Consider the following 15,369-nt stretch of genomic DNA (forward strand, 5'->3'; position numbering starts at 1 on the left):
GGTCACGTGTGCTAGCAAGGCAGAAGTCCCGAGTTCGCGCCAGGTATGGGCCGAATCGGGAGGAATTTATTCTTGTTATGCAAGCAGCGTGACGTCCTTTACTCAGACATGGCATTTCATTCATACAAACATTCATAGTCCAGATACAACATTATTGTATTTCAGTGATCTTCCTTCTTTGTTCAAAATAGACCAATACATAGGTGTTTCTGTGTGGACAAACAGTATGAAACCTTCCATGAGCTGAAAGGAAGAGCTCCTCCTCACATCATAAGACCTCTGAGTTCCATCCAATGTATATAAACCCTGGATTGCTGATACTATGTATTGGCCAATAAGAACCTTTAAAGCCACTGGTCGGCCATATTGTCACTCCCCAGAAGGAGCAGTTTCCCAAACTCGGTCTTGGACCCCCCCCTGGGTGCAGCTTTAGATTTTTTTGCCCTAGCACTAGACAGCTGATTCAAATAACCAACTCACCATCAAGCTTTGGGTTTTGAATCAGCTGTGTAGTGACGGAAAAAAACTAAAAAAGAGTTTGAGAAACCCTGCTCCATAGGAATTAATGGAATTCTACAGTTTTTCAATTAAATATTTCAAGAACACAATTACACATATTTAAGTGTTTGTTGTTGTAGTGGGGACAGTAACATTAGTACTTTCAACAAGTTATACTTTAAGAAAGTATGTTTTTATATATATTTGTATTTTAAATGTTTATGTTTAGCTCACATCATATAATGTAATAGTATGCATTAAGGTGTCCGTAATAGAATAAACATGGCAAAAATTAATGTAGACATTAATACATGCATTTCTATAACTTCCAAAATATTTTTTGCAAGGGTGGGGGAGTGACAAGATGGAGGTGCACCCCCTGTCAGTCATCTAGTGTGTGTATATATATATATATATATATATATATATATATATATATATATATATATATAAATCATTAGTTTCACCTTGTGAAATGTGCTCTTGAGAACAAGAACCAGTAGCATTAGAAATGCCAAGTAACACGGCTCCTTGTGGCTACCTGAACCCAAACCCACATTTGACCATCAAGACATGAATTGTGCTTGTAGTTTTCATTTTTTCATTGTGGTTGTAAATGGTAGGCTTACTTCTTTTTAACTTCCTCTATGCTTTTGTTTAGGTCACCCTTTCTGGCCTAGTACCGTTGTGCAGCGGCAGCGACAGACCAGACAGTATTATGTATTATTATTTTACTCTCAGTCTTCCCTCTCATCAGGTATCCCAGTGTTTGCCACAGTCCTGGCAGCTGGCCTCTGTCATGTAGAGGTATGAGCTCATGGCCTCCCTCAGCCCCTTGCTCACCAGAGTGTCCTCTGAATCCACTCTGCCCTTACTGAAGATCATTGAGCTGGGAAGACAGAGGCAGGCACATGGAATGTGATATAACTACCACCAGTATATGCATCATCTTACAATGTGAATTACAATGCAGTTAATTGCATAGCTATAGCATGACACGTCATATCATACTGACAAATAGTCAAATAAGTAGTGTGTAGATCACTTGGGACACAAAGTATGGTAGATGGAGGATTTAGGAATGTGCCCCACCTGTCTACATCCTTCCAGTTGAGGGTGGGCCTCCTGATAGCTTTGGGGTACGGTCTAGTCATAGTAGTATTGTTTGAGCCTTGGATGATGCAAGGCTCCCTCAGTAAACAGCACAACCCATCTGCTGACTCTGTGGATAGACATGTTTCCAAATGTTTAGAACATTCTCTACCCAAACAACTTATTACAGTAGTACCATACAGTCCACCCTCTTTGCATACCAGAGTAAGAACTGTGCTGTAATAATAATGCATTTGAGCCCGTCGATGGGCTTGTACCCACCAGAGTAGTGTTCCACCAATTGGCCCAGGGTGTAGAAGGTGAGGCTGGGGGAGATGTAGAACCAGCCGTTTTGGAGGCAACGGATGTGGTAGTGTTTCACTGTGCCCATGTACGAGGAGTCGGTCCTTCCAAGGACCGAGAGCGAGTAGGTGTCTGTGACCAAAAATAACACAAGACTCTTGTCACGCTACAGCAATGAAACAGTGCACAAGTCCTAGGCTAGTTGTTGTGCTTATAGCAAACTTTAAAAAAACTTGACATAACATTCAGTAAAATGAATTTAATTAAACGAGCCCTAAGCCATGAACATGGACTCACCTGTGTTTGTCTGACTCTGTCGTATCAGGAAAGCCCCTGTGTAATTGTGTGGCATCAGCAGCAGCTCCTCTGCATTTAACCTGCTGATGCCATTATACTGCCACCTGATTAAAGATGGATGAGAAATATAAAATATTCACTATCAGAAGACAAATAAGATAGTACATTATATTTTTCACTCCTCTCCACCCTGCTAGGAAACTCCATTGGAACTACTGGTGCCATCATCCCCCACTGGGGGAGGAGTGACATAATTAGGACATTGATGATGTCATTCAGAGCGAGAGAACATCTACAGTATTGCTCTTTCAAATTGATACATTCCAATTCCCACCCTCTAATGACATTCACTGATGTGTAAACAGCTGTGACAGTCAGAAGTAATACTTGAGAATAAGTAGTAGGTATCTTACCTGTTTATTACTTTGGCAGTGTAGTGGCTGGGGATGTAACTCTCATTGCCTGTTGTTGTGGATCGCACCATCCAAAAATCCCCATCACTGCAAATAAAGAGGTCAGTCAGTGCATTCAACTAAACTATCACAAACTATCACATACAATAGGGTCAGAAATTATTGACGCCATTGATAAAGATGAGCAAAAAGGACTGTATAAAATAAATAAATACTGAGCTATATTGTATACTCCAAAAAGTTGGAAAATTATTATATTTTATACTAATACAATTGCTCAGAGAAATAGATTTTGTTCAACAAGTAATACAATATTTTCTCAAAAAGGTAGGTTTAAAAATTATTGACACCCCTGTTTTTAATATCTTTCGAGGATAACGGCCTTGGGAGGATAACAATACTGAGACTTTTTCTAAAATATTTTATGAGCAGGAGAACACATTGGGAGCAATTTCAGACCATTCCTCCATACAGAATCTTTCCAGATTCTTGATATCCTTAATCTGCGTTTATGGAATGCCCTCTTCAATTAAAATCTCTTCAATTCAAACCACAGGTTTTCAATGGGTTTCAAGTCCAGAGACTGAGATGGCCATTGCAAAATGTTGATTTTGTGGCCAATTAACAAATTCTTTGTGGATTTTCATGTATTATTGGGGCTATTGTTTTGCTGGAAGATCCACTTGCAGTATCAGCCTCCTGGCAGATGCAACCAGGTTTTTGGCTAAAATGTACTGGGTAAAGTTCATAATGCCGTTGACCTTAACAAGGGCCCCAGGACCAGTGGAAGTAAAATAGCCTCATAACATTAAAGATCCACCACCATATTTTACAGTAGGTACGGGGTTATTTTCTGCTTATGCATTCTCATTTCAACACAAACAAACCACCACTCTGAGCAATTGTATTATTCTAAAACAATATAATTTCAATTTTTTGTTGCATAAAATATGAATCATTATTTGAATACTTTATTTGATGCAGTAACTTTTACTCATCTTTATCAAGGGTGTCAATAATTTCAGACACCACTGTATATGTACAGCTCCATGCGTGTATGCCACGTACTCTGATAACACAGTGAGCCTCTCCCCCATGCGGATGCTGGATTCCAAGGGATCTTGGGAGGGGAAGTCATAAAGGGACACCACCATGGGCCTGTTATTGTCTAAAAAGGAAGAATGGTTTTAATAGTTGCAATCAGCATTCACGCTGGCTGGTTGATGATTTTAGATTAGGTTAACAAATTCAAGAATTCAGAAGACCTATGGAGGAAGCTGGGCGTTTAGTATTACCTGACAGTGCAGGTTCAGTTGGATTCTCAAGGGTTGGCATATTGGATCGACCTTTAACGGGGCAATTCCCCATGACCAGCTGTTCTCTAGCTACAGTATATGTCTGTATGGCTCTATAGGCTGAGAGACAGAAAGAAGTGTAGTGTCATTTATCTTCTCTTGTCATATGGCCAACTAAAACAAGATGACACAGGAAGAGAAATGACCACAACCAGAAACCATCATTTCCCCAACCTGAAGTTTCCATTAAAAAATATATATGACAAGCCTTACACATACATATTCATTACTATCTAAACATTAACTCTGAAGAAATAAAAGAGTTGGGTGCACTTTACAATACACAGGCCTTAGAACAGTATACTTACCAGTGGAATAACTTGTAATTAGTGTAAATGCAATACAAGTTGCTTCCATAGTATGTTAGTGGGTTATAAACTAAAACTGAAAACTTGCTCACCTTATTGAAAGAGAATAACGTCTCACTCCTCTGCTCTGTTGCTCAGGCGACTACTCCATTTACGCAGATGTGGCCAAAGGGTAGATAGAAACAAGACAGAGGCTCACTGGATGAGGACAGGTTTTTATGTCTCTAGTAGCTTCCTGTGAAGCCAAAGGCTCTGACATCCTCCTGGCACTAAGCAATGTGTGGGTGTGTGTATGGAGGGTTGACATTTTATATATCAATAACATTTTATTTCTGCATAGGTGCACAAAAAACACAAGATCAATATTCTGCTTAAAATTACAAACTACTTTTTTCCAGGATTGTAGCAATCAGCATGTATTTAGTATAGGAAAGTATTCAGAACCCTTGACTTTTTCCACATTAGGCTAGGTTATAGCTTTATTCTTAAATTGGTTTAAAAAGAAATTCCCTCATCAATCTACACACAATACCCCATGATGACAAAGCAAAAACAGGTTTTTAGACAATTGCAGACCACGTGTAACCACGCCAGCCCAGGACATACACATCCGGCTTCTTCACCTGCGGGATCGTCTGAGACCAGCCAGCCGATGAAACTGAGGAGTATTTCTGTCCATAATAAAGCCCTTTTTGTGGGGAAAAACTCATTCTGATTGGCTGGGCCTGGCTCCCAAGTGGGCCCCTGCCCAGTCATGTGAAATCCATAGATTAGGGCCTAATTTATTTATTTCAATTGACTGATATCCTGATATGAACTGTAACTCAGTAAAATCGTTGAAATTGTTGCATTTATATTTTTGTTCAGTATAAATGACATATTTCTGTATTTCATTTTCAAAAAATTTGCTAAATGTTTCACTTTGTCATTACGGAGTATTGTGTGTCAATTGGTGAGAAAAATAAATACATTTAATCAATTTTAAATTCAGGCTGTATCACAACAAAATGTGGAATATATCAAATGGGAATGAATACTTTCCATATAGACTGTTGGACATCAGATAGGAGGAGAGGATCTGACTCACAAAGGATGATAATCTATTTTTCCTTGACCTAAACACAACTGATTAAGACCTGATGCACTCAGATGGAACATCTTGGTGAGACACAGAAATGAGCTATATGTTTGCACTCTGTGGTTAGCTGAAAAGGAAAAGCAAACTTCAGAGAACCTTATCTGAGCTAGGGCATAGCTGACCGTTCTACTTTATTTTTAGAGCAAGCTAAAAATAGCCTGCCCTCACCGTTTACATGCAGTTTGAGGTCAACCGATGTAAGAGTGAGAGAAAAAGCTCACATATGCGGTTGGAAACTATTGACCATATTCCTTTAAATCTTCTGTCAAGACAAAGCTGAAAGGTGTCAACTATTTTAGTCTGAAATGCATAACATTGATTATTTTTCTCAAACCTTTGCAATTATTAGATAGACTTGCTGGCGTGTTTGGTTGTGTGCGCAGTGGAAACACTTGAAGATATGACCACAAACCAAGGGCCCATTTTACATCTTCTAGCTTTATTTAGTAGTATAAATGAGTTGAATTGGCAGACCGTGATAAGCACCACTGGGCCCTGCAGTGAAGACTGAACACATTTTCACATTATAACAGGCTTGTTAAGTTGTTATTCATCGTGTATGTCTACTCAAGCGATGAGTGAACGGACTATAAAAACAAAAATGTAAAGCAGAAAAAGACGACATCAATTACAAAATAAACATTTTCGAAACAGATGAAAGGAGAAGTGATTGAAGCTAGACAATCACATTGGCCCACGGTTCTTTCCCATTGAATTTCCTTACATTTTTGCATATTCCTAAAAAGCAAGTATAATGTTCTAGAACAACCAAAACACAGCGCATTCATTCTGTCATTTGGGCCAGTATAACCTGCCATTTGGAAAACAACACAATGCAGAGAAATGTACAGGAAGTCATGAATCTTGTGTTTGCACCCAGCTTGAGTGATCATTCTACAGTGTGAATGGAGTGACTCGGCAGAGCAGAGCAGTGCAGCAAGGTACAGTACAGGAAAACACACATCTACACTATGCCACACAATCAAAGGAGGCGTGTGTTCACAGTTCACAACAAACAAAAAATGTGTCTAAATATGTGCAATGAATGAAGGTTTTAAGTGTAAATGTGTTCTAGAACATAGTATAAGAGAAGGAAGAGGAATGTGTGTTTAGACTACAGTGGATGTGAGAGATGGGACTCTTCAACCCCTCCTGTGCTGAGGAACCAATCCTATACACACAGACACATGGTGAATCAAATAAATAAAAGATGTGAAAGGCAACAATCGGAACAAAGGAGGGACAAACAGTAATTGAAACCCGGAAAATAAGTCTCCAGATTCACTTGCACAAGACACATGCATACATATGAAATGATGAGAAACAGTTGGGTGGGGGATCGTACCTAGACCCTTGGAGTATACAGTATATCTGATTCATCCTTTATTTTGTCCCCTCAGCTTGTGGCTCGAGGTTTGACATGTATACAGTATTATATTTAATCTTCAATTGTATATATTCTCATATTTATCACACAATTCATCACAGAACACCCTGGCATTGAGTAGCTTCGGAGCAGGGTAGGAGAGAGAGAGAGACTGGGAGACATGGAGGAAGAGAGGGAGGAAGAGAGGGCCATCGGTGAGGGCTGCTACCCTATGTGGAGTGAGGGAGAGATGGGAAGATTTAGCAGGAGACCTCCATGGTCTGGGGCCCAGGCTGGTTGTCCAGGCCCCCAGTGGTGTTGGCTCTCTCCAGCAGGCTGTTGAGGTTGCGGCTGCGGATGCTGTCCATGGAGGTGATGCTGGAGGAGGAGGTGGTGCGGGATCGGACCAGACGACTCATTCCAGCCGTGGGCACTACGACACAACACAGGAGTGTTAACATTCCAGTCACAATGCAGAGCACTTCATGCAATGCAGGAATCATGATGTGTTCCCTCTGTTAGGGAATCACATCAAGAAATCACACAAATACTGCAGACATTCACCATGCAGACAAATCTGAGGAAATAAAGGGATCAATATATATTTTTTTTTGACTTCAGCACCACACACAACTACACTATGCAAGCCAAAGACACTGACAAGCATGTCTTGTAAAAAAGGCAATACAATAATAGCATAAAGCACTGAAAGAAATTGATAAAGGCAAAATGATGCAAAACTAGCACCTTGTGCAACAATAGGAAAAAATCTAACATAAGTTTCATGCTTAAAGGAGCCACATAATCACCTAAGCAAATGTCAAAGTATGCAGACAGTTCTCCACTTAATTGAACAATACAGATGACCGAAAATACCAATAATATGATGTTAAATTGACTTTCTGAGCATACATTGACATTCATGTACTGTGTGTTAGGTTGAATGGAGGCTGGTATTTGGCCAACTGGTCTAAAACTGCTACTGCTTTAAAACCTGGTACCTGATTCGTTGCTCAGGTGACTGAGAAGAATGTAGGGAACTGTTAGCATTGATGGAGGGAGGAAAGGATTGAAAAAAGAAGAAAGGAGAACATATTGGACGGGAATAAGGTTTATGAAGGCTGAGGTAATGAATAGAAGTCATTTTGAAGGAAAAGACAACTGCTGTATACCAGAGAGACAACCCCCCCCCCGCCCCTCCCCCAAAAAACAATGTGTTCTTGCTGTCTGATTCTGGGGTAGGGCAGAGACAGTGATAGCCCAAACGGGTGCTGCACTGGGAACGTGACGAGATGCGTTAATGTCAAGCCATAGAGTCCATACCCAATCTAAAAAAAGGCTTTATTTCATAATGAGAAGATTTATTTTCATTCGGCCACACTTCATAATAGGAGGATATTCTTGCAACCTCTCCAACAAAGTTGCTGTAATTTAAATGGTTTGAAGTAGCTAGTTACATCAACAACTGTGTCAACTGATCTGTCTTTTTAATACAAGCCTAAAATGTGATACCATTTCTTTCAATGTGTGTATGGTGATTTTAGCTATTTTACTACTTATAGTTTTAGGATTATTGAGATTACTTATGAATTTATATTTGATATTATGTGCTTGTTTCTGTGCATCTATGTCTCTACAACACTCTCGCTGCCGAAGAAAACGGACTTGAAACGTAAAACTATGCTGCTTCAAACTAACCTCGCTTCGCTGACGTGATGCTTTTGCGTGCAGTATAACATATCTCATAGATCACTATGAGAAGAGGCTTTAATCAACTCTAATCTGGCAGTGAAATGTCCTAATCTAATCATCAATCAAATGTATTTATGAAGCCCTTTTACATCAGCAGATACCACAAAATGTTTCTACAGAAACCCAGCCTAAAACTCCAAACAGCAAGCAATGCAGATGCACAATGGCTAGGAAAAACTCCCTAGAAAGGCAGGAACCTAGGAAGAAACCTAGAGAGAAACCAGGCTCTGAGGGGTGGCCAGTCCTCTTCTGGCTGTGCCTCTGCAGGGAGTTTCTCTGTGCTGCATGGCCTTTACCTCCACTCTACAATTCTTCTCTCACACAGTGACACCTGGGGCTGCATGCAACACTCCCACTGAGTAGGACTGGGGGAGGAAACAGAAGAGCCTAGTACCATAGAAATGATGTGCTGGTGAAAGGTGAGAGGTGAAAACAGAGAAGCCTTTGCTTTGTGTCACAGGAAGAGCTGCATCTTAAACAATTTGGTTAGAAAACAAAACACACAAGGCAAGAGAGTCTCTCCCACGCAGAATTGAACAGGAAGTCAATTGCTGTTCAAAACATCTTTGTTGCTCGTCATTCATGCTACAAGCACTGTTTCTCACCTACTAAGAACTGAGGCTAGTCAACACTGCAAAGATGAAAGAGGAAATGACGTTAGCTGTGAGAGGTGAGGAGCGGCCTCCTCCGTGACCAGTGTGACAAAAAGAGGGTCCTTTCAGACACGACTGGCTGCACTCCAAACCCAGGAGGGGGTCTGGCAAAGGCTCATGGGAAACCGTGATGAAAACAATACTCATTTCAGCAACAGTTGTTATTTTGCTCACGTCAACAGGAAATACATTGAGGACACATGTTAACCACAAAGACGTACAACAGCTTGTTAGTGGATAATCAATACTCAAGAGTCAAATTCCAAAGTAGCAAACAGTTACCAGTGGACAGAGACAAGTGGCCAGAGACATTATTTATTTTTCAAGTATGCTAGAAAGGAGTGGATATTGAGATCACACATTTACAAAGAAAAGTAAGAGTTATGTACTTACTATAACCCATACCCTGAACAAAGTACTTGAAGGCCTCTGCCAGTTTCCCAGGCTGTTGAGGAGATGACAGTAAGTTAGTTATCAATGTAAATAAAAAATGACATTAAAAACACACACAAGGATATAATAACAGCATTTCAGAAGCTCAAACCTCACCTGCACAACCTGAGGCAAGCCTCCACAATCAGCCATCTACAGAGAGAGAGAGAGAGAACTTTTGAGTCACTACACATGCAATAGCTTAGCATCAAATATTTATGCATGACACACACAGGATGTCCTGCTTCACCTCACCTTAAACAGTGTAGTCTTGGTTGGATTTAACCTGGAATTGCACTCCACCTGAAACAAGTTTAAAGAGAGTTAGTGGACAAAACTTAATCACATAAAGGAACTGATTTTCAACATTTAGTTCCATCATCCTACTATATATATATACACAAGCATGTAGAAGCGCACGATCCATAGTCACAAGCTAAACAACAACCACCTTAACTAACTCACCACTGCCTCCACTGCAGGAGATGTGTCTCCAACCACCAACAGAGAAGGGCACCTGGAGGGGAAGACAGGAGTGAACCATAAGCACTGTGAGTTACAACAGGTCAGCTTGAGCATACTGCTGAAAACACGTCAAAACCAGTTCAAACTTTCAAACTCACATCAGTGTGTTCACTGTGTCCTCATTCAGACCAATGACTGGTCTCTCGATTTCCAGATCCCGACGACTGTCATTGAAAAAAAGAGAAAAAAAGGTTAAAGCCACATTTAGTCAGTCAGTAGTAGAGTCAGCGAGTACCTTGGGCAGGAGTGGATCCCTGCCCCCTCTCCACTCCTGCCTAGCGTACCCGTTGTAGGAGGCACAGAAGAGGGCCAGGTTGTCCTGATTGATGTCCTGGGCGATGTGAAGGCGGTAGGTCTGGATCAGCTCTTGGTTGTCTGTTAGCTCATCCTGGAGGAACACACAAGGCATCAGTATGGCTATGTGTGTGTATGGTATCATGACGTCATCTTCGATCACTTTTATATAAAAATGTTTCAAATCAGGTTAGTTTTTTGTATATTATCAAAGGTGAATGGAACTCAAAGATGGGCAGATGCCAACCCATCATTCTCACAGTGCTGAAGTGGTGAGCCATCACTGTGTCCACGATGTTACTGGTCCATCCAGAGAGCTGAAGAGAAAAAAAACAGGACACAGTTTAAGTAATACATAGCTAGGACTGTGGCAGTTAAGACATTTTGTCAGATGATTATTGTCATGCAAAAAAAGGTCTGCCGGTCTCACGGTAATTAACCGTTAATTAACATAAACATTTAGCATCTCCAGGCCTCCACGCATACAGGCAGCATAAAAGCCACTGTGCACGCCTTTGGAACATCTACATGTAAACAAAGTCTAATAAATCTATTTAATATACACCATCACAATAAATATATTATTTATTTTGGTCAGGTCTAAAGAAACATTACGATATGAAGAACATTTATTTTCAGAAGAACAGAATATGAGTTGGCCTAATGTAGGCCTAACACAGTGCCACCGACCCGGCCCACTCCCAAGGACTGTGGGCTCTCGTTCTCCGTGGCCGACGTGAGTAAGACATTTAAGCGCGTTAACCCTCGCAAGGCTGCCGGCCCAGATGGCATCCCTAGCTGTGTCCTCAGAGCTTGCACAGACCAGCTGGCGGGAGTGTTTACGGACATATTCAATCTCTACCCATCCCAGTCTGCTGTCCCCACTTGCTTCAAAAAGTCCACCATTGAGAGAATGGCGCCTGAGGGGATGGCTGCCATTTTACGTGCTCCTAACCAACTGTGCTATTTTGTTCGTTTTTTCGCGTTGTTTGTAACTTATTTTTTAAACTTATTTTGTAGATAATGTTCCTGCTACCATCTCTTATGACCGAAAATAACTTCTGGACATCAGAACAGCGATTACTCACCTCGAACGGGACAAAGATTCTTTCTTTAACGAGTCCGACGCAAAGGATATACTGCTTTCTTGGGAACGGGCCCAAATCCCCGTCATTTAAGTGAGGAAAAGACAGAGAAAAAGGGGGCGGATGTCGGGCTGCCTTCTGAGAATTTGTAGGCGAGTGAGTAAACCCCCACTGCCATCCGTTTTATTGGCCAACGTGCAATCGTTAGAAAATAAAATGGATGATCTACAATCAAGATGATCCTACCAACAGGACATTAAACTGTAATATCTTATGTTTCATCGAGTTGTGACTGAACGACGACACAGATAATATAGAGCTGGCGCGATTTTCCATGCATCGGCAGGACAGAGAAGCTACGTCTGGTAAGACGAGGGGCGGGGGTGTGTGTCTATTTGTCAATAACAGCTGGTGCGCGATGTCTAATATTACAGAAGTCTCTAGGTATTGCTCGCCTGAGGTAGAGTACCTTATAATAAGCTGTAGACCACACTATCTACCAAGAGAGTTCTCATCTATATTATTCTTAGCTGTCTATTTACCACCACAAACCGATGCTGGCACTAAGACCGCACTCAACCAGCTGTATAAGGCCATAAGCAAACAAGAAAATTAATATCCAGGAGCGGCGCTCCTAGTGGTCGGGGATTTTAATGGAGGCAAACTTAAATCCGTTTTACCTCATTTCATGTCACATGTGCAACCAGAGGGGGTAAAAAAAACAACTCTAGACCACCTTTACTCCACACACAGAGATGCATACAAATGTGACCATAATTCTATCCTCCTGATTCTTGCTTACAAGCAGAAACTAAAGCAGGAAGTACCAGTGACTCGCTCAATACGGAAGTAGTTAGATGACGTGGATGCTACGCTACAGGACTGTTGCTAGCACAGACTGGAATATGTTCCGGGATTCATCCTATGGCATTGGGGAGTATACCACCGAAGTCATCGGCTTCATCAATAAGTGCCTTTAAACAGCTTGGAAAATTCCAGAAAATGATGTCTTGGCGTTAGAAGCTTCTGATAGGCTAATTGACATTATTTGAGTCAATTGGAGGTGTACCTGTGGATGTATTTCGAGGCCTACCTTCAAACTCAGTGCCTCTTTGCTTGACATCATTGGAAAATCAAAAGAAATCAGCCAAGACCTCAGAAAAAAATTGTAGACCTCAACAAGTCTGGTTCATCCTTGGGAGCAATTTCCAAACGCCTGAAGGTACCACGTTCATCTGTACAAACAATAGTACGCAAGTATAAACACCATGGGACCACGCAGCCGTCATACCGCTCAGGAAGGAGACGCGTTCTGTCTCCTAGAGAGGAACGTACTTTGGTGCGAAAAGTGCAAATCAATCCCAGAACAACAGCAAAGGACCTTGTGAAGATGCTGAAGGAAACAGGTACAAAAGTATCTCTATCCACAGTAAAACGAGTCCTATATTGACATAACCTGAAAGGCTGCTCAGCAAGGAAGAAGCCACTGCTCCAAAACCGGCATAAAAAAGCCAGACTACGGTTTGGAACTGCACATGGGGACAAAGATTGCACTTTTTGGAGAAATGTCCTCTGGTCTGATGAAACAAAAATAGAACTGTTTGGCCATAATGACCATAGTTATGTTTGGAGGAAAAAGGCGGAGGCTTGCAAGCTGAAGAACACCATTCCAACCGTGAAGCACGGGGGTGGCAGCATCATGTTGTGGGGATGCTTTGCTGCAGGAGGGACTGGTGCACTTAACAAAATAGATGGCATCATGAGGCAGGAAAATTATGTGTATATATTGAAGCAACATCTCAAGACATCAGTCAAGGAGTAAAAGCTTGGTCGCAAATGGGTCCTCCAAATGGACAATGACCCCAAGCGTACTTCCAAAGTTGTGGCAAATAGCTTAAGGACAACAAAGTCAAGGTATTGGAGTGGCCATTAAAAAGCCCTGACCTCAATGCTATAGAAAATTTGTGGGCAGAACTGAAAAAGCGTGTGGGAGCAAGGAGGCCTACAAACCTGACTCAGTTACACCAGCTCTGTCAGGAGGAATGGGCCACAATTCACCCAACTTATTGTGGGAAGCTTGTGGAAGGAAACCTGAAACGTTTGACCCAAGTTAAACAATTTAAAGGCAATGCTACCAAATACTAATTGAGTGTATGTAAACTTCTGACCCACTGGGAATGTGATGAAAGAAATTAAAGCTGAAATAAATCACTCTACTATTATTCTGACATTTCACATTCTTAAAATAAAGTGGTGATCCTAACTGACCTAAAACAGGGAATTTTTACTAGGATTAAATGTCAGGAATTGTGAAAAACTGAGTTTAAATGTATTTGGCTGAGGTGTATGTAAACTTCCGACTTCAACTGTACATATCCCAACCAGAAGCCATGGATTACTGGCAACTTCCGCATTGAGCTAAAGGCTAGAGCTGCCACTTTCAAGAAGAAGGACACTAATCCGGACGCTTATAAGAAATCCCGCTATGCCCTCACGAACCATCAAAACAGGCAAAGCGTCAATACAGGATTAAGATTGAATCCTACTACACCGGCTCTGATGCTCGTCGGATGTGGCAGGGCTTTAAAACTATTACGGACTACAAAGGGAAACCCAGCCGCGAGCTGCCCAGTGACACGAGGCTACCAGACTAGCTAAATGCCTCTTATGCTCGCTTGGAGTCAAGCAACAATGAAGCATGCATGAGAGCACCAGCTATTCTGGACGACTGTGTGATAACGCTCATGGTAGCCGATATGAGCAAGACCTTTAAACAGGTCAAACATTCACAAAGCTGCGGGGCCAGACGGATTACCAGGATGTGTACTCAAAGCATGCGAGGTCAAACTGGCACTGACATTTTCAACCTCTCCCTGACCGAGTCTGTAATTCTGACATGTTTCAAGCAGACCACCATAGTCCTTGTGCCCAAGGAAGCGAAGGTAACCTGCCTAAATGATTACCGCCCCGTAACACTCATGTCGGTAGCCATGAAGTGCTTTGAAAGGCTGGTCATGGCTCAGATGACGCAATCTCAATCGCACTCCACACTGCCCTTTCCCACCTGGACAAAAGGAACACCTATGTGAGAATGCTATTCATTGACAACAGCTCAGCATTCAACACCATAGTGCCCATAAAGTGCATCACTAAGCTAAGTACCCTGGGACTAAACACATCCTTCTCCTTCTTCCCCAGGTGGTAAGGGTTGGCAACAATACATCCGCCACGCTGATCCTCAACACTAGGGCCCCTCAGGGGTGTGTGCTTAGTCCCCTCCTGTACTACCTGTTCACCCACGGCTGCATGGCTCCAACACCATCATTAAGTTTGCTGACGACACAACAATGGTAGGTCTGATCACCGACAATGATGAGACAGCTTATAGGGAGGAGGTCAGAGACCTGGCAGTGTGGTGCCAGGACAACAACTTCTCACTCAATGTGAGTAAGACAAAGGAGCTGATCGTGGACTACAGGAAAAGGCGGGCCGAACAGGCATTAACAGTGACGGGGCTGTAGTGGAGCGGGTCGAGAGTTTCAAGTTCCTTGGTGTCCACATCACCAACAAACTATCATGGTCCAAACACACCAAGACAGTTGTGAACAGGGCACAATAACACCTTTTCCCCCTCAGGAGACTGAAAAGATTTGGCATGGGTCGCCAGATCCTCAAAAAGTTTTACAGCTGCACCATTGAGAGCATCCTGGCCGGTTGCATCCCCGCCTGATATGGTAACTGCTCAGCATCCGACCGTAAGGCGCTACAGAGGGTAGTGCGTACGGCCTAGTACATCACACGGGCCAAGCATCCTGCCATCCAGGACCTATATATTAGGCGGTGTCAAAAAATTGTTAA

At 42.0% G+C, this 15,369-nt stretch overlaps 2 protein-coding genes across 2 annotated transcripts in view; both read right to left on the reverse strand.

Moving 5' to 3' along the window:
* Window positions 1–972: 972 nt before the first annotated feature.
* Window positions 973–4,444, reverse strand: LOC120065696 (src-like-adapter 2). Its single transcript, XM_039016771.1, has 8 exons — window positions 4,359–4,444; window positions 3,899–4,018; window positions 3,672–3,771; window positions 2,604–2,690; window positions 2,191–2,294; window positions 1,873–2,025; window positions 1,591–1,720; window positions 973–1,387 (listed from the first exon to the last, which is right to left on the reverse strand). The coding sequence occupies exons 2-8, from the start codon at window positions 3,969–3,971 to the stop codon at window positions 1,252–1,254; spliced, it is 783 nt and encodes a 260-aa protein (XP_038872699.1). The 5' UTR covers window positions 3,972–4,018; window positions 4,359–4,444; the 3' UTR covers window positions 973–1,251.
* A 1,379-nt stretch (window positions 4,445–5,823) lies between these two features.
* The window catches only part of LOC120065071 (protein NDRG3-like), a 59,724-nt gene continuing 50,178 nt past the window's right edge, over window positions 5,824–15,369 (reverse strand). Inside the window, exons 8-15 of the mRNA XM_039015757.1 lie at window positions 10,687–10,743; window positions 10,417–10,520; window positions 10,231–10,296; window positions 10,073–10,124; window positions 9,863–9,910; window positions 9,725–9,760; window positions 9,569–9,620; window positions 5,824–7,203 (exon numbers count right to left, since the gene is read on the reverse strand). Of these exons, the coding sequence (XP_038871685.1) occupies window positions 7,031–7,203; window positions 9,569–9,620; window positions 9,725–9,760; window positions 9,863–9,910; window positions 10,073–10,124; window positions 10,231–10,296; window positions 10,417–10,520; window positions 10,687–10,743 (588 nt within the window). The 3' untranslated portion in view covers window positions 5,824–7,030. The remainder of the gene's footprint in view (window positions 7,204–9,568; window positions 9,621–9,724; window positions 9,761–9,862; window positions 9,911–10,072; window positions 10,125–10,230; window positions 10,297–10,416; window positions 10,521–10,686; window positions 10,744–15,369) is intronic.

Source organism: Salvelinus namaycush, chromosome 20, assembly GCF_016432855.1.
Source record: "Salvelinus namaycush isolate Seneca chromosome 20, SaNama_1.0, whole genome shotgun sequence".
Taxonomy (NCBI): Eukaryota; Metazoa; Chordata; class Actinopteri; order Salmoniformes; family Salmonidae; genus Salvelinus; species Salvelinus namaycush.